This window comes from Pleurodeles waltl, chromosome 4_1 (genome assembly GCF_031143425.1).
Source record: "Pleurodeles waltl isolate 20211129_DDA chromosome 4_1, aPleWal1.hap1.20221129, whole genome shotgun sequence".
NCBI classification, from domain to species: Eukaryota; Metazoa; Chordata; class Amphibia; order Caudata; family Salamandridae; genus Pleurodeles; species Pleurodeles waltl.
In genome coordinates this window covers 739,248,149-739,274,390 of record NC_090442.1, presented here as the reverse complement: position 1 = coordinate 739,274,390, position 26,242 = coordinate 739,248,149, and the positions used below count along the sequence as shown (strand labels likewise).

General features: G+C 42.9%; 1 protein-coding gene across 5 annotated transcripts in view; it reads left to right on the top strand.

The window, feature by feature from the left end:
• NRF1 (nuclear respiratory factor 1) overlaps positions 1–26,242 on the top strand; it is a 667,443-nt gene that overhangs the window by 531,449 nt on the left and 109,752 nt on the right. For all 5 annotated transcript variants that reach the window (XM_069229342.1, XM_069229339.1, XM_069229343.1 and 2 more), the window contains one exon: positions 10,719–10,837. In XM_069229342.1, coding sequence (XP_069085443.1) covers positions 10,719–10,837 — 119 coding nt within the window. The remainder of the gene's footprint in view (positions 1–10,718; positions 10,838–26,242) is intronic.

Below are 26,242 nucleotides of genomic sequence, written 5' to 3'. Positions count from 1 at the left end.
AGTCTTGGCGGGAAAGGGAATGCGTGAAATTGGCCTATAGTTACATAGGTCCAAAGGACAAAGAGATTTTTTTTTTTGAATTTTTTTTTTTTTTAAAACAGGCGTGGAATAAAGTCCATTTTCCAAACTTTCGGAAAGTAACCTTGATTAAACATTTTATTAAAGATATTAGATGGCAGGCTACTGTTGTGGGTATCAGTTGCAAGTTCTTGAGCTGGTAGGGGACCCAAGTGTGAGCTGGATCTGATAGATAATAGTAGATCATGACTTGATCTCTACTTAAGGTGTAAAAGAAAGAAAGAGCTACTGAATCAGAAGGAAAGGGTGTCTCTGCTTGACTTGGGGAAACCACAGTGCAGATACTACCTTCACTAATATCCGAAGATGTTAAAGAACCTTCCTCCTGATTCTTGGTGAAGGTATTATATCAACCACCTTTGCCTGGAAGGCAGATGCAATACTGTCACATAAAGATTAACTAGTAGAGGTTTTATTAAGATCCTCTAACTTAGCAAGTTTTTTTTTAAGTTTTTTTTTTTTTAACTGTTGCGAATAGTTCTTTGGAAAAATAATTTAGCTGATAGTATCTTCTGTAAAAAGTAAGATGAATTTTCCATGAAGATCAGAGCTTTGTATTGTGCGATTTTCTGTTTATAACGTTTTTTTTTCCTACAGTCATGGTTTCCCCTCCATCTACGCTCCTGTCATTGGCAGAGCTGTTTCAGTTCTCTGAGCTTCACAGAGAACCAAGCCTGGCAGGATGACCGTCTACTATTACTTGCTTTACTTGAGCTAGCTGACTAAAAGCAGAATTTAGCCAGGACCGATACTCCAAGGCGTCACAATCAAGCTTTTTTGTGACTGTGGATGGCAAGGATCTCAGTTTATTATCAAGCCTTGTAGAGTCAATGTTATGCCAAGGGCGAGTAGGTCTCGATAAAGTGGGGGGAAATTTTGGACTTGCCTTACCGCTAAAACTTTAAATTAAACATGACAGCAACGTGATCAGACCAAGTTAGCGGTAGTATTTCTGAGAAAGAAAGTCCAGTGTTGCCAGAGAAAATACTTTTGAGTGTGTGACCAGCAGAATGAGTTGGAGAGTTAATGAGCTGATTCATGTCAAAACTATTCATTACATCTACCATACCCCCTGTGTCCGTATATTCTGTGTTCTCCAAATAAAAATGAAAATTACCTAGGACGGTAAAATTAGCAGTCTCAGCCTTACTATCTTGTAATTGGCAAAAACCTTGCAGGAACGCTGACCTAGGACCTGGTGGTCTGTAAATTAACAAACCATTAAGGGAAGGTGTTATTAAACACAAACTTAGACTAAAGCCTCACACTCAGTGGCGAGAGGGGCATCAGAGAAACTACCATTAAAATGGTTTCTGTCCACAACAGCCAGCCCACCCCCTTTCTTTCCAACACGGTCCAGCCTAAAAACAGAGAAGCCCTCACGGATAGCTACTATGAGCTGAGGGCCAGAACTATCATTGGCCCAGGTTTCAGTGACAAACGTGAGGTCTGCGTTGTGGGTTTGAACAAACTCAAAAAAAAAATCCCCCTGTTTTTGATAAGTGACCTGGGTAGATTAACGTGCCATGAAACACTTGCTGGGTAGACATTCCTTTATTGGAAGGCTGCTCAGCACTGATGACAGTGAGCTTTAAAGTCAGAATGTTAACTACCTGGACAATTCAGCTTGCATACCAATTTTGAGGGCTCAAACAAGGGACAACGGCAGCTCATATCTTGAGGATGCACTTTCAGTAGCTCTGAAGCTTCAGATTGGATAATAGAGGAAAACAATCAGTGTGGAGCGCAGTCTGAGGGCAGACAGGCGCAGACGGGCGTGCCTCCACCTTTGTACCAAATCCTATTACCCTGGGAGTTGGAGGCACTTTGTTGCATGGTTTACAGCAACAATATTGATCCCTTGTAGTCCAAATTGTTCTGCCACACACACATTCGCTTGTCCAGAAGAGTTGTGCAATAGATATCGTCAAAGGGTATTTGGGTGTGTTGTCAGCTTTCTCGGTCTACCAGACCAGCCGTCTGTGTTCAATTGCCCCATTGTTACGCATTCTCTAAAGGGGTTGACAAATATGTACCCTCCAAACCCATTTGTTGTGCCCTAGTGGGACCTTAATTTGGTTTTGACTTTCCTTATGGGGAGTCCATTTAATTGTTAAGGATGTTAACTCTTAAAACTGTGTTTTGATGGTTATTACTTCAGCCAGACTGAGTGAGTTGCAAGTTGATTACACCCACCTACCATTTGTTTCTGTTTTTTGTCTCACAAGTTGGTGTTGCTAACCATGTTCACTTTCTTGACAAAACTAGACTCTATTCTACCTGGGTCAGTCCACCAGCTTTCCCACTTTCATCCCCATACCACTATGAAGGAGGCACGGTTGCATAGGTTGAATCCTAGATGGGCAGGCACCTGTTACTTAGACCCCACCAAAGGCATACAATTAAATGACCAGCACTTTGTAAGATACTGTGAAGCTGAAAAAGGGAAGGCAGTGCAGAAGAGGAACCTTTCAAAGTGGATCACTCTCTGCATCAAAACTTTCTATGCCTTAACTGAGAAGGACCTTCTGGAAGGCATCAGAGCCCATCCCAAGAGCTAAATCCACAACTTCTGCCCTTGACAGAGGCATTCCCATAGCAGCAACCTGCAAAGCGGGCATCCCTACATACCTTAACCAGTTATTACTGCCTGGTTTTGGAAGTCCTTCAGGACTGCCACTTTGCCAGCTCTGTTTTGCAATATTTCCTTGTCTAACTATCCATCAGCCCTCTTCCAGCGGCAGGGTATTGGTTTGAAATATATTCTTCAAGTGAGGAATCTGCAGGTAGAAGTATCCATCAGAGGAAAACGCTACTTACCAGTGGTAACTACCTTTTTGGTGGATACTCTTCCTACCTGAATATTTCTCACTCACCCACCTCGCCATTTGATGGATGTGCTATAGGGAAAGTTAAAAAGATTCCATTTGATATTCTGGTACTGCACAACTTTTGTCAATGTCAGTTTGTCTGCTCACATTGAAGATTGGAAGCAAATGGATGGAAACAGATGTTAACTACGGGGTAGGCACTATATGGCCTCTGTAATGTCATCTGACACGACTTTCGGCGTCACCCCAAAGCCAGTGACCTCTATCGGTGACACAAGAGCTTTAAAGTTTCTGGATCTGGCCTGAAGCCAGAGATTATAAAGGTGAGGAATCTGCTGATAGAGTAGTCACCAGAAAGATCATTACTACTGGTAAGAAACTTTTTCTGTCCCTGCTATAGACTCTTCTAGACTCTTTAATTAACAAATAGATTTTTTTTTTAGTACAGCTGTCATAGACTTAGAATTAGGTTGACATGGCGTGGCCAAATATACGATCCAAGCATAGCATTCATCTGCGATTTTTCCAGTATCTGAAAAAAATTTGATTTCAAGCATCTAAAATGCAAGAAAGGCCTAAATCTGCGTTTCTTTACCTGGGGTCCAGTGAGCATTCTCAATGGGTCTGCGACCATTCAAAAAATAATTAATACTAGCAGAATGTGATTTATGGGAAGAGTTAAAATACAGCAAAAAGGACCTAGTATTGATGATTGAGGGCCTCAGTTGAAGCACTGGTATGCTCTGACGAAAAATAACATGTATTAATAAAATGCGGGGTGTCTAACGTATCGCTTTGTGCTTTAAACAGAAAAACTAATTTCCAAAACAGCCAGCCCTCCAATTGAAATTAATTTTCATTTTCATTTGCTTGTGAATTAAATACAGCTGTTATTTTATAATTTTTTCCATGTATGCTTGTTCTGTATGTTTTTGTATTTTTTTGAGGTTTAAATCATAGAAACCGCTCAGGCTGTGGTCCCGGATTTAATTCGGGTGTATGTCCTCCTAATAATTAAATAGGTTATGAAATTCTGACCTAGACGATAGTAATGCCAAAGAGTTGGCAAATAATGAGACCTGTAGCTTGTGCTTGTCAGAATACAATTATAGTGTAATTGTGGAAAGAAAAGTACCTGCGAGCCAAGCAAAGCAGAGATCTCGATGTGCACTAATGTAAACACAAGTCAACAGTTGTTTTGTAACCTATTTAAGAAATATGACCTTATGTGGGTAGCTGTGGTTTTCGTCGGCTTCCTGCAGGACAAGCATTCAGTTTAAGTGCTGTAGATTGGGTCGTTCTGTTTATTTTCACTGACTGAAAAGCTTGTCTTGAATAAAATGCAGTTTGGTTACAACAGTGAACATCAGGGTTATCTGCCTCAAAAGGAAACCTTAGAATTTGAGTCCTGCTGACCCACTTAGGATTATTGGCATGGTGTGCGTATGAGGACAGTCGTTTACAGTGGTACGAAGAAACGCCTGGTGGAAACCCATTATCTATGCTTTTAGCTGCTTTGAACTTTTGACCTGTCCGATTTAGTTGAGAAGGATACATGTTCAGTTCAGATCATCTACAAAGATGCTAACTCATTTCATCATACATCTACCTATCACACTCCTCTACTGAATGCCCACAACGTATCACTCTTAGGTATCCATCTTAATGGCAAAGGGGCAGATGCCTCTAGGTTATGCTGTACAAAGCGAGCGCATTGTACGGCAATCTAGTACTGCTAGTAGAAAATGCATTAAATAATAATACTTTCCCTCTATTCTTGCATACGGTATCCACATTCAATTTTCGTCACAAATGAGTAGCTAAACCTAGCTAATTAGAAATATGATCGGCTCTTTATGAAGAGTCTTCCTGTTACATAACACCTGACACTCATCCAGATAGATTCCACGCTTGTGTTGCCGATAATTGGTACCTGAAAACGAGCTATGCCTTTTTCTGTCCTACCCAACAAATTGGTTTCATGATATCTAAATCCACTAAAATATTTGAATCTTATGAAAGCAATGTCGTTTAGTCTTAAGGAAGAAATGGTCTGTGATACTTTTGTTTCTACTTCATTGCTATAAGTGTCTGTAGTAGGACTACTTAGTTTGACATATTTTCCCACAAATCGGTTGATCTGCTTTTGTTGTGTGATGTCAAAGCTCTCATCTGCACATTTCAAGAACTGTCTCAACTGGTATCAAAAAACCTAGTAGCCAATGCGACTCCATTTCTTTTCTCTGCTCCCTCTATCTTTACTCTCCCTTTTATTTTTAAAATCTGTATGTCTACCTCAAAATAGTGAGCATCATCTGTGAGCGAAGTCTCAGCTGCTTGGCATAATGTTACTTACATATGTAGTGTTTGAATTTGGCACACAATTTGAACAATAGCCGAATGACGGTGAAAACATTGTTTTGTTGGTTATTTTTTTGTTTGTTTTGATCAGGTTGCTTTTTGATATGTTGGGTCCCAATTTTGCGCATAGATCACAATATCAGAGTGGACTGCCTAGAAGGACCGCCAGGTACCAATGAAATGCTGGAAAGATCTGCGAGAGTCAGTAACATGCCATGCTAGAATCAGAGTGACCATGCTGGTGTTTGAGTCACAAATCTGGAATAACCTCCCTTCTCGTTGATCATCCTAGCAGCAATAGCTACAAGTTAGATGTGTGGAGTACAAAACGTTCTTTCACTTTAGAGATAGCACACCAAGTCTGGATTGAAGCGCACTGCTTGCTATTGCAGAGCGCTGGTCTGGAAGTGTAAATTTAGAGTTTTGTTTACTCAGAGTAGTGAGTTAGAAATTCGACTGTGTAACCAATAACATTATTAAATACAAATACACCAACAGTATTGAGGTTAGTCATGCATTACAAACAAGTATGCCGATACAGGGCTTTTATATTATGGAACAGCCCTGATTCCAAAATGCTGTACTGAAGTTTCTTTAAAACAAAGAGATGACATTTCCATTAACCAAACAGATGAGAATCCACATGGTGATTTCCAACTTCTCAGTAGTAAGGGTTTTGCTACCATGAAGCCTTGTATAAGTCATTTCTTCTGGAACTGTCAGTTGGAAAAATGTGGAGCGGTCATTAAAGATGATCGTCTTAAACTCTAGCTCGACCTTGCGATTTTAAACCAACAAAGTACATTCAGCAACACTATACCAAATAAGTTGTGCTGTGTGGCAAATCACCAGCGTATGGGGTGATTAGCTTTCAGTTGTTCATTTTGCACTGTTATATGTATAAATGCATTAAAAGGTTTTCAAGCGCACAAATACTGAAAGCATCTGTGTGATATAGCACTCTGTTTCATGGTGACTAAGCCTGTACTATAATACCAACACATTCATACATGGTTAATATCTGTAATGCAACACATTTGTAAATGTGTATATTCAAGATTTTATCTTGTGTGAAATAGACCCAAGGGAGCTTTGTAAAATTTCAGAGTACTGCAGAGGATTAAAATGATCAGAATAGTCTTCACTTAAATTCAGCACAGTTTACCTTGTGACATCAGATGTTGTTGCGTGGCCATGCATGGACGTCAAGTTACAATGTAGGTGATGTGATCTGTGTATCATCATGATCAAAACCTTTATTTCGGCTCAAAGGCCATAGGAGAGCAAATTAATACACAATACATAAAATGGATAAAACAGATTCATTTGAAACAATTTTCCAAGTCTCATGGACTTCCGTGCAAGCTTAACATGATTCATGTCACGATGATCTAGTTAATACAGATAAAACAGGGCAAGATAAAATGCGATTTTACATTTTAAAAAGTAACAGGAATAAAGCCCAATCCATCAGATGAGCAACCTCTTCTGTCTAGGCCTCCACATGTGCAACAAGTACCGAGATAGCAAAAATTATACATTGACTGGTTTCGCTCCTTAATATTCTGAACACAGTTTTATAAATCATCAGCCCCAGATTGCAGCAGACTGGTAAATCCACTTCCTTCTAGAACCATGGTAAGCTGAATTTAAAAAAAAATATAAAATGCTCTGGCGTTTCCACCATTTGGGGGGATAATGGGCAGAATCTATTAGAGGCAGAATCTATTAGAGGCAGAATCATCATGCAGCTGTGAAGGAACGAATGCATACAATCCCAAGGTGGAATTTGATACATAAGACTTCACAAGGGGGGTGGGGTTCTATCTCTTATAAAAGCTCCTCCAGGCGGTAACCAACTTTAAACTCCAAGAAGGAGACTGTGAGTGGTTCAACTTACTGTTCTGGTTGTGGCCAGCCAATTACAGCGCTTCTATTTGTGTGCGCATTTGTGAATATTCGTGAATTATTCGCGACTCCAGATATACAAATTTGGATTTTCTTTAATTTCTCGTAAACTGCTGAACAGATTTACACCAAATAACCAAAAGCACAATCAGCGGAACAAAATCTAGCTTTATGCCAAATTTGGTGTAATTTCTATGGGACATGCATGTTTTTTGACCCCCTCCTTTTTCTGGGCCTCACTTGATGGATCACCCCAAAACTTTCCATGCGCTACATTGTTTTGGGAAAACTTTGTGAAGATCTGTCAAATGACGCCAAATGACTTTGGCACAGTAAAAAATAACTGGTGAATTTTAGTGACATTTTCACCTAATTATAACGTCACTTTAACCTTTGGGTTTCTCAATGACTATCTAGGGTGTTTTTTTCCAATGTAAACTAAGAGCTTAGTACAATTTCCAATCCACCCATGGGTGGCATACCGCACACAACTTTTAGCCATGCGCATCGGGCTGTTGAGCGCAGGGCCTAGCCTGTTGCCCTGCACTTCCCCGTAAGCAACCAACCACCTGCTGCCGTGTGCAGCCTACAGTCTGATCCCAGTCCTTCTGGAATCCTGTATCAACTCCCTCCCCACCCCAATAAATACATTCATTTGGGGCCAGTGGTCCCTTATGGGAATGAAACAAGGGCCTGAGTTTCTAGGTATCCTTAGCCCTGCCCCCACCTCAACGTCCTTTTTTAAAAACACATTTTCTGGACGGGAGACCTAGTCCCTGAGTCTTGTAATTAGCACCACAACATTTCTGGTCATCTTGCAGCTTACCAGTCAGAGCGCTTGCACCCAAAAAAAGCCTACTCAGCAAATCTGAAAACTTGAATTTTGTATTCAAGCTGAACTGTCAATATCTATACATTTTTAACCTTAATTTCGCAAACTACTGAATATATTCACACCATATAATAATAAAGATCTAGCTTTCTCACAAGTTTCCCCCCATTTTCTCAGCCCCTGCTTGACGGATCACCCCAAAACTTCCCCAGAAGGACCTGCGGTGGATGACGTTTTTTTTCTTAAGTTTTATAAAGATACTTCAGATGACGCGAAAGTTAATGGCAAAACAAAAAATGCTCTTATAGAAAGGTTGGCTTAATTATAACTACTCAGAGGCGAAGGCTGCTGTGTAACATATTACATGTTTTGGTCTTTTTATTGCACAAAATCCATAGCAATAAAACCCATGTTTCACAGTGAAACATGCCATACTGAAAATATTTCATTGTTCCCTGTGAAATATGGATTTCATTATCATAATGACTTGACCAAACAACTCTGCAGACCTTTGCTGTTATAAGGGCTGCTAGGATTATGCAACCTAGATGATTACATTTTGCTCCAAGGTTATCTAAATTATGGAGCATAACAATCACAATTCCTCAGGACATTCTCTGTCAAAACTATTTTCATTGATTTCAGCCAGAAAACTTTATTTTTGTATTGTCAAATGCTCTAAATTCGTAATTGTGCAGTAAATATGTCAGCCACAAAATTGCATAAGAATACATTTGTTTAACTATTCAGCGTTTTATCAATAATGTATTCATAAAAACAAAGCAAAACCTAATCTTTCTAATATAGCCTTAGAACCCGCCGTAGCGGGCTCTACCGGCTATTAAAGGCCCGCTCCCTGTGTTAAATGCCCGAGCCGAAGGCCAGTAAAATCCTGCAGCACTCCATTGTTTTCAATGGCGCTACCAACATTCCAATGTTCTAATTCCAGTTAGTGCCCATTGTTACCTGCACTTTGAAGAAAAGCGCTGTTTCAAGCTAATTACTCAAGCATAAACATGTAATATAAAAAGTACATAACTGATAACATGCTATGTGATCTTCAGCCTTGTTTTTTGTCACCAGCAGCCCTTGATGGCAGTACCCTGGAGCATTTCACATGGTTACTCATTATGTATTATTTAGATAATATGTAAATTAGATAGAAATAGTTACTTGTGTGTTTGCACAAGACATTATAGAACTTGTTTTAACTATGAAAAGGTAGTTGTACACTAGTAAGAAACAGCTCTGAGGTTGTAACAAACTGAGTAAGAATCCAAACCATGCCCCAAGTACATCAGGTAAGAATAATGGTGAAGACATGCCAGCTGACCGTTCGGTGGTGGTTGGATTGATGAGACCAGGAGGACATAAGATGCCATTTAAAGTGAAAAGGCCAGATTGAGCTGGGGTGGCTGCACACAACTGTCAGTCTTGAGATACGTCCCAAGCAAGTTTTTAAAGCTCCTTTTGGAAGAGACTAGTATGCGTTCTGGGTGAATTGCCCGAGAGGCACCAGGGTAAGGTAGTCTTCTTTCTAAAGTGAGAAACTGAGATTTTATTTGCTTCTGTTTGAGAGTTGACCACCGGAGATAACAAATTTGTGAACATGGTTTCAAGAAAGTGGTTGGGCGAGGCAATCTCTAGGAAGGAATTGAGAACCGAATAAAAATGTTGAATTATTGGAGAATGTTCTGATGAATATTGTTTGTTCCTTGCAGTCTATCTTTTTGCAACACTTGAGAATGGGGTAGGCTACACCTGTCATCTGACAATTCTGTTTGCAGAAACCCTGTTTTGAGATGGTTTGTGCTTGAGCGCCCTTCAAGACTTGCAGTCTCATCATGACAAAGCCATACTCCACATTGATGCTTTTACAAGTTGATTGTATCACTCCATTCAACGACTTGATATGTCCAGTTCCTGGGTTTTGTGTTGTATTTTGGGAGTTGTTGTCTTAGTTTCTCCACCTAAAAGAACACAACTAACACACCTTTTTATTTTTGGGAGTTCTTTGTTCTTTTTCACCTAAAAGAAGGGGACTAATACACCATTTAACAATAACATGTAAAATGGAAAGCCTTTCACTACATACATCAAGTACACCTGACATAAGGCAACATAAGAGAGACCGAGCCTCCTGTGCCTCTCCCCATCAAGGCAGATTCTAACTTGTCTGATAAGATAACCATATCAGTTACCATTTGATCGAGTTTGCTTGACATGCGATTGAATAGGTGGGCTCATAGATCATCGGAGCTACTACATATCCTTGCATGCTCAAATCATATTATCGTTCTAATAGAGTTTAAAAAAGTCTCCTTTAATTAGCTATCATGCATTTGTAGCCTGCATAGGGCCAGGAGGTGTCACTATTGGTGTTTAACGTATCCTGCAGTGCCCCATCGTTGCTTAAAAAAAAAAAAAAAAATGCATGCTGGGTAAGGCCCATCTGCTTTGTTTGAACCTTTATTCTTTACCCTCCTACATCCCTCGAGTATTCCTTGTCCTGACACTCGCCCATTAGTTTAGACTCTGATTTGAAAATCAATACACAGAGTATAGCTCTCTACATATCGGCCTCCGGAGATCACCACTTGTACCCTTATCTGTGCTGTCTACCTCTGCACTGTAATTTACACTTGTTTTAATTCGTTTCTCAATTCTTTCTTCATGTTTGTCTGTTCTCTTTGCCTATTTGACTGCAGTGAAGCAGCAGCGCATGCTGTGGCCACGCTTGCCGAGGCCACCCTCCAGGGAGGGGGACAGATCGTCTTGTCCGGGGAGACCGCAGCAGCAGTGGGAGCACTTACTGGAGACGCCAATGGTAAGATAAGTGGGAGTGAATGAATACACCTGTTTGCACATCTTTTGCATCACTTTTTGAGCCTTTTAGTCACCACTCGGAATGAAACAAACAAGGCAGAAAGCATCGATATCAAAGCCCCTGAAATTAGCTGCAGAGCTCCTGCAATAAGACGCCCAGTCATCCAGAACGGAGGTTAAGTCCCAGGCACCTCGTAAAGCCTAACGAGCAGTGCTTTAAATGGGCCGGTACTGAGTACCGGCACTTTTTTATTTGGAGAGGGAGAGTACCGGCACATCTCAAGAAAAATGTAATACTTTGAATTGGAGAGTACCTGCACTTTTTTTTTTCTCCATTTCAAGCACTGCTAACGAGGGATTAGTTAGTTCAGATAAGATCCCTTTACATATAGTACACAATGTCTTAGTCCTTTTAATGGTGAAATTAAGGCCCTAGGTATTAACCCCTTCGTTTAGATTTACAAACTTCTCTTCTTGAAGCATGATTTCCATCTTGAGGGTCAACGATAACACAGGAACATTAATCCCCTTCGTTAATTACAATAATAGTTGCAAAGTGACATCTTTCTGGGTGGTCACCCCTGGTTTTAAATTATTATTTTTTGGTGGGGGGGGGGGGATTCTTGTCTGCTGGTTATCTTAAACTCTAATACTGGGACCCTGCTAGCCAGTGTTTACCAAATGTGCTCTGACACCCAATATATATCGAAATTGGCTTGAAACTTGATTGGCACATTTAACTTTCTTATAAAGGGCAGGAATACGCCCGGGGAAAGGTAAAATGCCACTTGCGGACTGCATTGCCTATTGTACCATCCATTGCAGTGGATGTTAAAACATACCTTCAGGCTTATCCTGACAGCAGCAACTTGAACCATGTGGCCCGACCTGTCCATCTCCGCCATTTGGACAGGTAGGGAAGAATGATTAAAATGTTGTATAATTCACACGGCAAGGTAGGTTGTATAAATAGGTAGTGTAAAACTTGACATTAGAAATGGCATGTTCCCCCAGTATCCCAGCCCAAATTGGCATTGTCACTGGTCGTCAGACTGTAACTGGCACATAGAAAAAGTCAAGCTATAGATTATATACTTAAATATGCATCTTTTGACCTGTGCCAGCTATAAGACTCCATTCAAAGACTTAATTTATATTCAGTAAAGATCCAACATAATGGTGAAGTTCGAGTGTTAGTAAAAAAATATTCAGGACCACTGGAATTATGTGATTGAGTCTGCTCTATTTTTCCACACAATTATGGTTTGCTGCATTTGTGGAATGTTCCATCTTATGCAACTTAATCTACATATTGTAACAAGACTATTGTTTCTAGCTCAAATGGATCAAAAGTTACTAAAAAATGTGATAATGTGCTGCTGTCAAGTGTACAGCCCCTTGCAAAGGTTGACCGTTCCTTTCTGTTTATTGCTAGATTTTGGTGTTTGACTGGTACTAAAGAAATGAAGCCTTTCCCTACATTGTATTAAACTGGGTAAAAAAGACAAAATAACTAAGTAATTCTTACATAAAAATGTGCAGGCCTATGCTGCGTATTTTACTTTTTCTTGCCTCATAATTTAGTCAACCATGCCACATAATTTGGTCCTCCCCAGCCACATAATGTAGTAGCTCTTAATATATTGAAAATCTAACTTGTAAAGTTACATTTACCCTGCCTCATGTCTGTACTTGGCCTGAATAAAGTGTGAAAAGTGCACCCAGGGCAGTGACAATGGTATGGGAGTGGGAAGGTGTTTTCTTCCCCTTGCAGGAAGACTAGCTGGAGTAGGCCCAGGAACATAATTTACTTCAGTGGGGCCGGGTCTGTCACAAACAAATGTTAGGTGACACATGGAAAGACCCCATCCTTTGTCCCTTTAGGCACCAAACCGTGCGGGAGGGAAGCTACCCCCAGAAATGGTTGAGAGTGACCATAGAGCAGGGGACTGCTCATTACTCTGGCCCCTCCTCCGGTTGGGCATACAGGCTCTGCACAAAGGAAGAAGGCAGTCTAAATCTTTGATTTTGAGAGTGAGGGGCACTGTGGCATTGTTTGAGGTAAGCAAACAGGTACAGATGTGAAGTGGTGAGGGTTGCCCCACAATCTGTTATAGATGGTTAGGGAGTGCCCAGGACTCCCCGCGCCCTCAGCCACTAGCTGGTGCCAGGCATAAATGTGGCAGCCCATAGCACCTCCTCAGAGCACTGGACCTACAAAAGATAAAGAGGACTGGACGGGTGGTCTGTTACCTGAGGGTTGCACTGAAGGATTGAATCTTCTCCCTCTTGTACCAAGACAAAGAAGTAGACTGAGGGTTAGTTGATTGTCCTCTTGTGTGGCTACAGGGACACAGCAAGCTACAACAGCCTTTTGCTGGCAATACTCAGCTGACCAGTGGCAGCTGGACCTGACCTGGACTTTGATGTCCTCTGACCTACAACCTCAAAGTCTATGTGTCCTTCTCTACTATCCTGAGGCCTTAGACGTGTACTCCTGAGGTTGTTTGGGCACCAGAAGAAAGTCTGGAAACGTTGAATTTTTTTTATCTACAGCGTTTCACAGTGGCCTACGGAGAAAGTGTTTGGCTGGCAGTTCCTCTGCATCGGATTGATTTTTTTTTGTTTTTGCTTTGCCATAGACCAAGTTCCAATTCTGAGAGGGGAAAGTTTCCAGAGACAAATCTGCTGAGCTCCAGCGGGACTAGCATGCTTTAGGATTCTGGCCTTCAGTTCCTCAGCTGCAGCAACAATTTCAGTGGCGGCCCGCTCAGGGAGATTTTTTCTTCTCAAAAAGGCCCTTTTCTAAGTAGGGACTTAAAAACTTTATCAAACTTTTGTGACTTTCACTGGGACCAATTAACTTGTGTATCCATCAGGGTTTCGTTGTGGTCATACACAAATCGCATCTAAGTCTTAGTCTGTTGTTTCCACAGACTATCATTGACGCTTTGTGCGTCAAATCTTTAAAAATTTATATTTCTGGTTCTCCTTTTTGGATTTTCGTCATTTTGGTTGTACTTTACTCAAGCATTTTCTCTTTATTTTGAAATTGGTTTTAAAGTATTGTGTTTGTGGCTTCCTTTTATTGTGTATGCACTGCTTAAATACTTTACTCATTGCCCGTTAGTGAAGCCTGACTGCATTGTCATGTTACCAGGGATTGAGCACAGGCATATTTTATTTAATTTGTCTGACATCTAGCAGACATTGGCCTTCTCGTTTGAAGTGGACAGTCGTCCACCCCAAACATTAATCCATTTTGCGACAGTAATTACCCAGTCTGGGTAAAACTAATTAAAAACTATAATCTTTTTGATTACTTTTTCGTTTTCTTCACTGCAATTCATGAACTTTAAAGAGAACAGGAAGCTGATCTTTGTTAAATTAAATGGTAACAATCAAGAGTTAAAAGAAAGCTGGACAGTCATAAAAGATATGTCAAGTAACCAACAAGTTTTTTTAAGAATCTTGGTCCGCTTTTGTGTATGTTCTGGGGTTTATGCAGTAGTTTCTTGTAACTGTTTAGATGACCTCCTATATGGTGGCTCCATAGGTCTTGACATTGGGAATACTTACAGGTGTGGTCTTCTTGAAAGGGATTTGTTTCTTTTGGCAGCAGTTTGACACTTGAATCAATGCACCTAACTATGAATGGTTTCCTAATATATTTTATTTTGTTATACCTAGGAAATTAGTTCAAAAGGTATATAATCTAATTTACATGTGAATTCATGACTTTGAGGAAGGTAAAGTATGTTCCCAAAACAACTTTCCACTTACAGAAAGTGTTACAAGGCTCTTTAGAATGATTCATGTAGACTTTATTGGATGTTGGGAAGGTGTTTCTGACTTACTCCAGCACTGTAAACCTTCATAGATTCACATTCTGGAAACCTTCCCCATTGTTGAGATGCGAGTCCCGTGTCTTACAAAAGCAGTGCTTCAATGGACATACACATTGCAGGCTGTAGGGCTTTAGCTTAGTAACATATCAGTCATTTTGTAAAAAGTCTTTTTTTTTTTTTTTTTTTTTAAGGACCGAACTCTAGAGTCCACCAATCAGGTCACACCACACTCTAGAACCCTCCTGTGAGGAGCTGCTTTCTCACAGATTTTCCACTGGTTGTCGTGCTAAGGATTCTCCTCTGAGCTCTGCTTAGTCTTTCTCTCAGAAACAGTTACTCTGTGTATTTTTGGCTTGAACGTTTGACCTTCACAGAAGCTGAATTCTTTTCAAGTTGGTGATTCAAACTGGCGTCCACCTTGTCAGGTTAACCAAAAAAAAGGGCTTTTCAGACCTTGTGCAACCTGCATGAAGAAGAAACTTCATATTGATGACCCACATAAGGACTGCATTTACTGTCTCAACCTGGACTATAAGACCAGAGACGGCAAGGTATGTCTGACGTTCTCAACAGACATTAAAAGATTGTGAGGGAAGTCTTCTCGTATGGCTGCAGATGCTAAACTCCAGAGACAACCCTGTCTCTGAGGATGAGTGCATCCTCTTCTGTTTCGGTTACCGAGTCACCAGTGAAGAGACCTAGAGAGAGAGATCTCGCCTTTCACTAAAGAACCTGCAAAAAAGGCATTGAAAATCAACAGAGGGCTCCTCAAAACCTCACAGCCCTTCTAAGTTATCTCTAAAGAAACATTCACTGCACTCAGACAAACCAAAGAAGTCAGATTGCTTATCAAAAAACAAATGGGAATCTCATTCTGTGCCCACAATGCCGCCTATGCAGGTTAAATACACTTTCAAAACACCAGCCTCTGTACAGTCAATGGCAGGATCGTCGACAATATCCCCTTCGACTCAAGCAACGACAATCTCATCCGTCTCCTCCATGACATCCACTGTCGTCACCATCTCTGTGTTGACGGCAGCATCAACGGAGTCTTCGTTGATGGCTTTTGTCTTTATCAGCTGTGTGTCCTGTTTCGTCACCGTTCATACAGTTTCTGACGACACTGCATACCTTGTGGACGATTCGCCCGTCATCGACACTCGTTGACAGAGCACCTGTGGACGATGCTCCCGTTGATACCTCAGTCGACGATGAATTTGTCAACGCCACCACAGTTAATGACCGCGATCGATCTCACGTCAACAACCATGGAAACACTGGCGAGAAAGCAGAGACCATCATCACTGCCTCTGTTCTCATCAGCGGCTCTTACAACACCACAGATAGGACTTAAAAAGCTTTAAAAAAATATGTTTGAATCCATCCCTCACATCTTCTAGCAAAGTTACCAGGCTTCTACTATCTCACCTTTTCGGTCAGGATGATTTGGACGACGATGGACTACCGGGAGTGGCTAGAAGCCCTTCATAGCTGCATGTCAAGTGTCGGGAATATTCGGATGATGACTCATTTTATGACCGTATTTATGACCAGCCTTCTCAACAACAGCAGGAGATGTATGCCTACCTACGGGCCTGGTGTCTGATCTGCAGGCCATATTGGCAGATTACAGGGAATGTTTCCCACCAGTATCTACATCTGTACAGCAGACAACTGTTTCTGCAATTCCAGAAACCCTTCAACAACTTCCACAAATGTTGCCTTCGATGCAACCACGAGCTTCCCCTCAGGTTGTACCTACGCAGGACCAAACTTCCTTGGAAGAAGGGGAAGATCTGCACCCATCAAGATGAATGAGCCTAATACATCAATCCTGCACCTGCTTCTCCCTTACCACGTCTAGTAAATACTCCTCCAGCGGATAAAGGAGGATTTTACAACCTAATGCAAAGGGCAGTCAACACTTCGACTTGCCAATGCCAGCAACGCAGCAGGATTGTTTCCTGTACGATTTCAAAGAGCCCTGTAGGAACACAGTCAAGGCTATTCCTAGCACTGACCATGTTTGGAGCCAAAACTTGAAAATTATGCGTAACCCTGCAACAGTACCTGCGATATTAACTAATCTTCAGAAAATGCTCCTTCCTGCCTAACGGGGCACCCAAAGCCAGACTCTGTTATCTCTCAGAAGGCACGACGACTCTTTAGCAACCCCTCCGCACCTCGGACCACACGGGCAGGAAAAAAAGGGAAGGTTCCTTGATAACATCAGCACATGCTTTTCCCCAGTGCCTGCCTTTACGGTACAAGCTGCAAATTTCCTGGTGCTCCTTGGGAGATACAGTAGGCAGCTGTGGTCAGATATTGCTCAGTATTCGTAAGAGGTTCCGGAGATCATCAGAGGGAAAGCTAAGAAAGTGATAATGGAAGGCCAGTGTTCTTCTGCAGAAATTGGCTGCTCGCTCGACATCGCTGCCATGGTTTTAGGCAGTTAGTTGGAGCAGCAGTACTACAATGTCAAGGGTGGCTTCAGACCACTAACTTCCGACCTAAGGTTCTTTACAAAAGTTTTGGATCTTGCTATGATGGGGGAAGGCACAGTTCGGTAAGCACATTGATGATGTGCTCCAAACTATTAAATCGGACAGACGCTGCCAGATCGATGGGCATGCTGCAATATAGAACGATACCTTTTCGTGGGGCCAGAGGACGAAGCCAGCCCTCACTTTGTGGAGGATACCAACTGTATAGGTACCCAACATATGCCTCTACTATTCACAGCGCCAGGTCTCAATATCAGAAAAAGGCAGCTGCCTTCGGCTGCATACAGTAGACCTCAAAGAGGAAGCCTCCCGCAGCCAGTGACTGCATTCAAGCGCCGACTACCTCTCTTTCTTCCCCATCAAAGTTATCAGGAACACTAAAGGACTAAAAGACACTAAAGGACCACCTCCAATGTTGGCATCAAATAATCAAGGACAAGTGGGTCCTAGAAATAATTAAATTTGGTCATCCTGTAGAGTTTATACAAATAACTCCATTAACACCCCCTACTCTAGTGCCGCGAAAACACCTGCATTTGCTCAACTTAGAAGCGGAGGACATATTGCGAAGAAGAGCAATAGAAGTACCCTATTCTCAAAGAAGGAAGGTCTTTTACTCCTCCTTTTTCTTGATTTAAAAAAAAAAAAAAAATCTCGTCAGTGGAGACTGATCCTATACTTAAGGGAGCTCAGCAAGTACCTAAAGAAGCAAACATTCCGCATGGTCACATTACGGGCATCTTAAAGCTTCTCAACAAGGCAGACTACATGGCCTTCCTGGACCTCCAGGACGCATATATTCACTTGCCCATTCACCCGAGTCACAGAAGGTTCCTGAGATTTGCAGTAGCCGTCAAGCATTTTCAATTTAAGGTCTTTCCCTTTGGGATCAAATCCGCTCCCAGGATCTTTACCAAACGCCTAGCACCAGTCGCGGCCTACCTCAGGTGGAAATGGCATCAGGTTTTCCCCTACTTGACAAATGATTAGTAAAAGCTCTCATTATCCACTCAGTGCAGGTATCCATCAAATCTACCTTCAGTATTTTCAAAGGCTTGGGCATGACCCTCAATCAAGAAAAAACGGTGCTCCAGCCATCAAGAAGAATAACCTTCCTGAGGGCTGTATTAGATACGGAACAAACCAAAGCCTACCCAGCTCTAGAGAGACGAGAGAAATCAATTACCCTAGCAAAGCGAATACAAAGAAAAGTCTCTCAGTTTGACCTTACAAAGTCTTTGATAGGAATGATGTCATCTTGTATCCATCTCATTCCCTACTGTTGCCTGCATATGGCCTGCTGAGGAGGAGCTAGACAAACAGTGGAAACAGGCCCCGAGGGTTCTTCGAAGATTACTCCAAGAAACTCCACTCCTGATAACATCTCATTTGGTGGACAGACCTTGCAGATGTCTCTGGAGGCCTTCACTTCTTAGCTCAAATTCCCCCGCTGAGAACAGATGTCACTGGACGGATGGAGTGCCTACTTACAGGATCTTCAAGTAAGCGGCAAATGGCTTCCCTCACATTAAACCCTTCACATCAGCTTCCTCGAGCTGAGAGCAGTGTACTTGACACTCCAAACCTTCCTTCCAGGAATTTGTGGCTCTACGGTGCTTGTCAAAACAGACAACACAATGACAATGCACCACATCAACAAGCAGGGAGGAACTTGTTCACATCTGTTGTCCCAGGAAGCACAAAACATTTGGAATCAGTGCATTCAGCATTCAATGCACATAAAGGCAGAACGTGTTCCAGGACATCAAAATGCTATTGCAGGCTCTTTAAGTTGGTTGAGGACAACTCCTCACGAATGGGAGTTGGACCAGAAGACACTGGGTGAAATATTCCTCCAGTGGGGCAAACCGAACCTGGATTTCATTGCTACCCCCCAGAGCACCTGATGCCTGTTTTGTGCAACCTGGCATCACCAACGGGGTTTGTGGGGGGATGCCTTTTCGATTGCATGATCAGGCATATATATACTTACGCTTTTCCTTCAGTTCCTCTCCTCCCAAGAGTGATCAGCCTCCCAAAAGTGATTAGCAACATCAAATCAGAACCCTGCAAGATCATACTAATAGCTCCTGCGTGGCCACAACAACACAGGTACACAGATCTGCTCCTGCCATCTCTGTCCTCCCATCAAAATGAAGCTGATTCCATCATTGTTGACCATGAACCGCGACCAGGTGCGACATCCTGATCCCAAATCTCTAAGCTTATCTGCATGGCTCCTGAGTTCCAAAAATTTGGCCACTTAAACATCCCTTAGGATTACAAGGTTATCCTTGCCAAGGCCCGGGTGGACAGTACATATAAGACATACCGCCTAAAATGGAAAGGGTTCTGTTTGTTGTGCAGAACTGCTAATATACATCCTCTCCTCCACTCCTGAAGAGATCTTACCGTATCTGTTACAACTAGCGTGGTCAGGATTGGCACATGCTTCCATATAAGTTCATCTTGCAGCCATTTCTTGGTTTAGGAGAATATCCGCTAAACCATCCCTCTGGTCCCAGAGGATCATTAAACAATTCTTAAAAAGTCTCTTTAGATCCTTTCCTCCAGTCAGAGCACCTCCTCCGACATGGCAACTCAACACGTTGCTTGGGCAGTTGAAAGAACCGTTTGAACCTATACATAGGACGGACATTAAATACCTTTTATGGAAGGTGGCACTCCTCCTTGCACTTACGTCTACAAGTAGGCTCAGTGAAATCCTGGAATTTACAATACAGGAGCCCTTCTTAAAATTCAGAGAGGACAGAGTAATTTTGCGCACCAACCCTAGATTCGTCCCTAAAGCCCCCTCGGACTTTCATCTTAACGAGCCTGTGGGGCGGAGGACATTCTTTCCAAAACCTCAAACAGCAGTGGAGAGAGCCCTCCACTCGTTAGATCTGAAGAGATGCCTTAAGGACTAAAGCTTTCACATAGACAAACAAGCTTTTCGTAGCTTTTAGTGCCCCATAACAAAACAGACCATTTCTCGATGGATTACAAATGTAATTGTTGATTGCCATTAAAAAAACTGGTCGACCTTTGAATTCTTCAGTGCACTACATTCTACCACAGCCGTTTCCTCATCCTGTGCGTTGTTTGCAGGAGTATCATTGCCAGACATCTGCCGGGCTGCAACATGGAAAACTACACATACCTTCACCCGACACTACTGCCAAGATGCAGAAACGCTTAGGGATGCAGAGGTTGGGCAGGCAGTGTGGAGACATCTGTTCCAATAAAGGTCAGCCATTTTGTGTTCCCATAATCCACTTTTCCTGTCTGGTGCACATTTTGATTGTCTGCTTTTATCATATTTTAAAGGCCGAAGTGTAAACTGTGGTAAAAAAAATAATAATAATAGAAACAAATAGTAGAATGTGCAGATAAATGGCCACAAAAAATTTGCTAATTACTGCTTACCATTCTGATTCAAGCATATGAATCGCTGAAAGTTCCAATACTGGAGTAAGAAAAATAGTTACTTACCTGTAACTGTAGGTCTCCAGTATTGGACACTTTCATAGATTCACATGCAATCCACCCTCCTCCCTGGGGGAGCTCACCATAACTTCTTACTGTTATCTTTTTACCAGCACTGCTGCTAAAAATCTGACGGAAAACAGCTCCTCACAGGAGGGTTCTAGAGGGTGGTGTGGCTTAGTTGGTGGACTCTAAAGTTTGAGCCTTTTTTTTGCAAAATGACTGTGATATGTTACTAAGCTAAAGGCTTATGGCGTGTAATGTATATGTCTATTGGAGCTTTGCTTTTGTAAGACACCGGGGACTTCCATCTTGGCGATGGGGAAGGATTCAGGCATGTGAATCTATGTAGGTTTCCTATACTGGAGAACTACAGTTACAGGAAAGTAACTTATTTTCTTCTTTATGCACAAAGCAAAATTAAGAAATCTGTCTTAATGGTGCAATGTTTAATTACGTCAGGAAAGTATTTTTAGAACCAAATAATATATATTTTTGAGGGCTCTTCCAATAAGCTGTGATGGCTTCCAAGAGAACATTTATGTAAGAACATTGTACAGTTGATTTTTGTTAAATGCAGGCATTAGGGCAATACAGTGCTTTTGTGACGTGCATTGGGTTTGATAGACATCTCCACACAGTGTCTAATAATTTACAGTTGAACACACATGATTATCTAACAGGTGGCCCTTGGCTTCTTTCAAGATCATCATACTCTGTGGTGGCAGGTTAAAAGGTCAATATTGGGGGAATTCAGAAACAAGGCCACAAGCTTCAGAAATGTATGTATATGTTGATGTGTATGTGTAGCGTAAATCTAGCTGGAAAGCAATGGACCCATGTACTTTGACCGGTTGGGAGCTGATCGTAGATCATGTACAACAAGGGAGGGATAAACAGATATATTTTGCACACAGTTAAGCAAAGGGAGATCACGTGCTTTACCCAGAATCTGAGAATGTTAGGTCTAGTGCTTAGGCCAGGATTCTAATGTTGGGTGCACAAGTTCCCAAGGTAGTAGCTTGAGATGCTATGGTACAGCTTGTCCTGTAAGATAATGCCTCATTTTGGTATGGTCCCCATCCAAAGCACCGGATTACTCAAATTGGTGTCCCTTCAGGGACTGTAGCATGTGTTGTGCCACCACCCTGTGTGGAACAAGGTAAAACGTGACTCACACCCTGGCACTGCAGGCTAGGAGAGCAGTTTAAACTGTTAGCTCGACGTTGCCATTTTAATTAGTAGCAAAGCCTAAAAGTCCCTTTTAATGCGTAAGTCACTCCGAAAACAGGCCTATTGAGTCCTGAGGCAGGATGCAGTATATTAGAAAGTAGGACGTGTTTTAACATGTTATAACAGTAAAAACCTAGTATTATCGATTTTACTGTGAGAAAGGTTGGTAGCTCCATTGGCAAGTGGCACACTGGCACCACAGCTGTGCTAACTTCTGAATAGAACTATCAAAGTTGGTAATTCAAGGTAGCAGAAAATTAATTACATTAAATCTGACATGCCCAAGTCCAAATTAATGTAACTTGCTTCCACATGCAACTTTTAGTAAGTTGCTCCTTCGTTGCCTGAATTATCCAGCGGCCATTTGCTGAGACTAAGAGACAGCAGACAGCCTTCCGCCTGCCTGGTGAGACCTGTTAACAGCTCCAAGGACAGGTAACACTAGAGCAGTGCCGCTGGAGGAGTTTATTACCTCCTCCTGGAAGGAAGCCACATGAGGTTTTTATCCCTAAAGGTGGACTTCAAAGGGGGAGGTGCCTTTTGAAGTGCAAATGGTAACTACCTTTGAGAGGGGCTGTTGTTTTTTTCTTTTTTTTTTTTTTTTGTCCTTATAGACAGGTTTGATTCCGTGATAGGGGATGTCGGCCCCCGCCCCATGGCCACAGTCTACCTACCAAGACCGTGGACTTTGGAGTGGCCCCACGAAGACCTCTGTTTGAATGCACATCTTCAGCATCTATCCCTTGTATTATGACCACTCCTTAGAAGTCAATTACCAGGACTAAACACTGCTTTTCTCCTCAAGGTAAGTGTTCTTTGGACCTTTCTGGTCTCCTTGACTGACTCTCTGCAGGAGGCAGGAGTTGGTTGCCGGAGCCTGCAACAACAGTGCGCTTGTTTCTATTTAATGGTGCTCTCATGGATACTTTGATTGCTACCTGGTTGAAACCATGTTCTTGCCCACCAATTAATCAGCAGGTGACATAGGCCTGTGCCAGATAACCCAGATTTTCTCACCAAGCATCCTCTTCCAGAAAGTCTCATTATGCAGGCTTCAACCACAAAGGTGATTTCTTATTCTTTTGCGACTAATCTCCTGGAGAAAAAATCCAAAAGGATTAATGCCTTTGGCAAGCAAATGTTTTCTTCTGCCTGCCTGACACTGATATCTGTAAATACTGTTTGTTGGGCTAATATGCAAATGCCCTTTGGGACATGAGCAGCGAGATCTTGCAAGCACTACTGGAGGACCTTAAGGCCTTTTCCTATCAGATGTTCTATGATTGGCAGTACAGTACATCATCTGGGCAGGCATGGATACCCTTGAGACAGTTGGCAGGGCGGTCGGAATCAGTATTTTGCTTCAACTGGCACACCTGGCTAATATCAACCAGATTTTCTGGCATTGTATAGGCATCGCTAATGGACATAGCGTTTCATGGGACGCAGTTCTTCAGAGAGACGGCGGTCTCCGCTCTAGTGTGCTTTAAAGACCGCAAAGCTGTATTGCTTTCCTTGAGGCTGTTGAGACCTGCTCAGCATTCTCCCCATCAATTCCAAAAATTTAGAATTCCCTCCACTGGATGTCATATAGGGATATGCAGCCTTTCCAACCAAGTATGTAGCATACAGGCCATTCATTTTAAGGCTTTGCTGCAGAACTGGCAGCGCACAGGCCAGTAAATGCACCAGTCCTAAAATTCCTCTTCCCCTGACACAGCAGCCAACAAGCTGTTTTAGTTTGTCGTAGCAGCTCCAACCCAATTGGTGGTGGGCAGAATTGGGTTTTGGGACAGGGACGAACACATTCCCCAAGGTTGGTAATGGGTCTTGTAGATTATTCAAAAGTGCTGCTGTCTTTTGAATGAATGAGACTCTAGGAAGCTAGCCTGATGGTAGCCCTGACCCAATTGGTGGTGGGCAGAGTTGGGGTTTTGGGACAGGGTCGAACATTTCCTCCAAGGTTGGTAATGGGTCTTGTAGATTATTCAAAAGTGCTGCTGTCTTTTGAATGAATAAGACTCTAGGAAGCTAGCCTGATGGCAGCCCAACCCAATTGGTGGTGGGCAGAGTTGGGGTTTTGGGACAGGGTCGAACATTTCCTCCAAGGTTGGTGATGGGTCTTGTAGATTATTAAAAAATGAAGCTGCCTTTTGAATGAATGAAACTGTAGGGAGCTAGCCTGATGTATGGTGTGCAGCTATGGTGTTATCACCTTATTCCAGGTATCCCCTATTAGTGAAGTGCAGGCAGTGTCTAGGAAGCCAGGACTCTCTAGAGGTAGCTGTAGAAGAGCAACCAAGACTTAACTAGGAGAAGTGCAAAGCTTATGCAATATCACTATAGTCACACAGCTCTTGCACACATGAAAAAAACCACACAGTGTTAGTAAAATAAAGGTTCTTTATTATAGTAACACAAATACTCATACTGTATAGTCAAGCCCCCCCGCCTCCCCTCCTCCACCACCACCACCACCAACTGGAGGTAAGTAAACACACTATTATATAGTCATTAGCAGTAAGTCGGCATTGGTAAAAACAGTGGCAAACAGTGAGGGCCCTAGGGGAGGGCCAAACCATATACTAAAAAAGTGGAATGTGGAAGCGAGTACCCCACCCAAGGAAGTGGGAATAGTAGAAGGGAGTTGGAGGAACTAGGAACCCCCAGAGGTGAGTACCAGAGTGACCCCCAACGATCAGGAGAGTAAAGTACCTGGTTTTCCCCAAAACCAACAGGAGGACTTTGGAATATATTTGTGCAAGACCCAACCAAGACTGGAAGTACCCAAAGGTGTATCCTGACAGAAGAGGACCTGCAAAGTAAGGGGACCAAGTCCAGTTCGAGTTGGAGTGTCCGGTTTTGGCAGGAGCCACTACTAACCCTTCTGTTGGTGTAGACCAGGTTGATGGTGGATGAAGAAGGTCAACAGTGCAGCACAGGAGCTGAAGAGGAGTCCCAAGAGTAATGCAAGTGATGTCCCATGTTGGCGGTCGTGATGCCTTCGGTCAGTGGTGCTGAAAAACCACCAACAAGCCTTGGCAAATGCAAGAGTCACAGAAGGTGGTTTCCAAGGCTGAAGAGGACCAGCAAGGTCCAGTGGACTCAACCCAAGGAGGGGAGTACGGGGTGACCCTCAGCAGCTGAGAAAGTCACAAGAAGAGGAGACACCCCCCACCGGCAACCCACTGGCAGCAGGCTTAGGAGTTGCGGTGATGCCCACTCAGCACACCTGGAGGAGTGTTCCTGTCACTGGAGCAGCATGAAGGAGACTGTGCTTTGCAGGAAGCAGTGCTAGGAGTCTGGGCTACACGGAGCCTGAAGATCCCTTGGAGGAGGAACAAGCAAGTCTTGGTAGCTGCAAGAATCGTGGTGCACAGGGGTACTGTCCTGCAAGGAGAGGCAAGTGCTTACCATCTCCCAAGTGGTCAGCTGGTAGAGAGGACCAAGCGGGCCCTTCCAGACCACCACCTGGGATGCAGGATCCAAGGAGCTCTGGGGGAGAGAAGATCCACGCAGCCATTCATCATTGCAGTTGGTGCCTGCGGATGCTGGGTGGGTGACTCCTTCACTCCAAAGGAGATTCCTTCTTCCTTTCCCAAGCCATGTAACACCTATTTCCGAGGGAGAGGGTGTTACCTCCCTCTTCCACGGAAATCCTTTTTTCTGCCTTCCTCTGCCAGAGCTGGTCAAGCAGCTGGAGGGCAGAAACCTGTCTGAAGGGAGAGAGCAGGGCAGGCTGCCCGGAAAACCCCAGAAGATTGGTAGGAGCAATGCTGGGGGTCCTCTAAGGAGCCCCCAGAGTGCATGGAATCATACAACCAGTATTGGCATCAGTATTGGTGTATGATTCAGACATGTTTGATACCAAACATTCCCAGGTTCGTAGTTACCATCATGTAGCTGGACACAGGTGACCTGTGTGTACACTACACGCATAAAATGTCTTCCCCACACTTATGAAGTCCAGTGTAATGCAGCTGGAGTTCGTAGGGGCACCTCTGCTCATGCAGGGGTGCCCTCGCACACCGGTACCTGCCCTTTGGGCTAGGAGGCCTACCATAGGGGTGACTTACAGTGACCTGGTGCAGTGACCAGTAGTGAAAGGGTACATGCATCTTTTCACACAGGCTGCAATGGCAGGCCTGGAGACGCATTTTGCATGGGCTCCTAAGGGTGGCACAATACATGCTACAGCCCATGGGGAATACATTTGTGCAACAGTGTCCTTGGTACCTAAGTACCACATACTACGGACTTACATGGGGGCACCAGTAAGCCAATTGTGGGATGTGCAAAGTCCTAAGCCAGTAAATTTAGAGGGAGAGA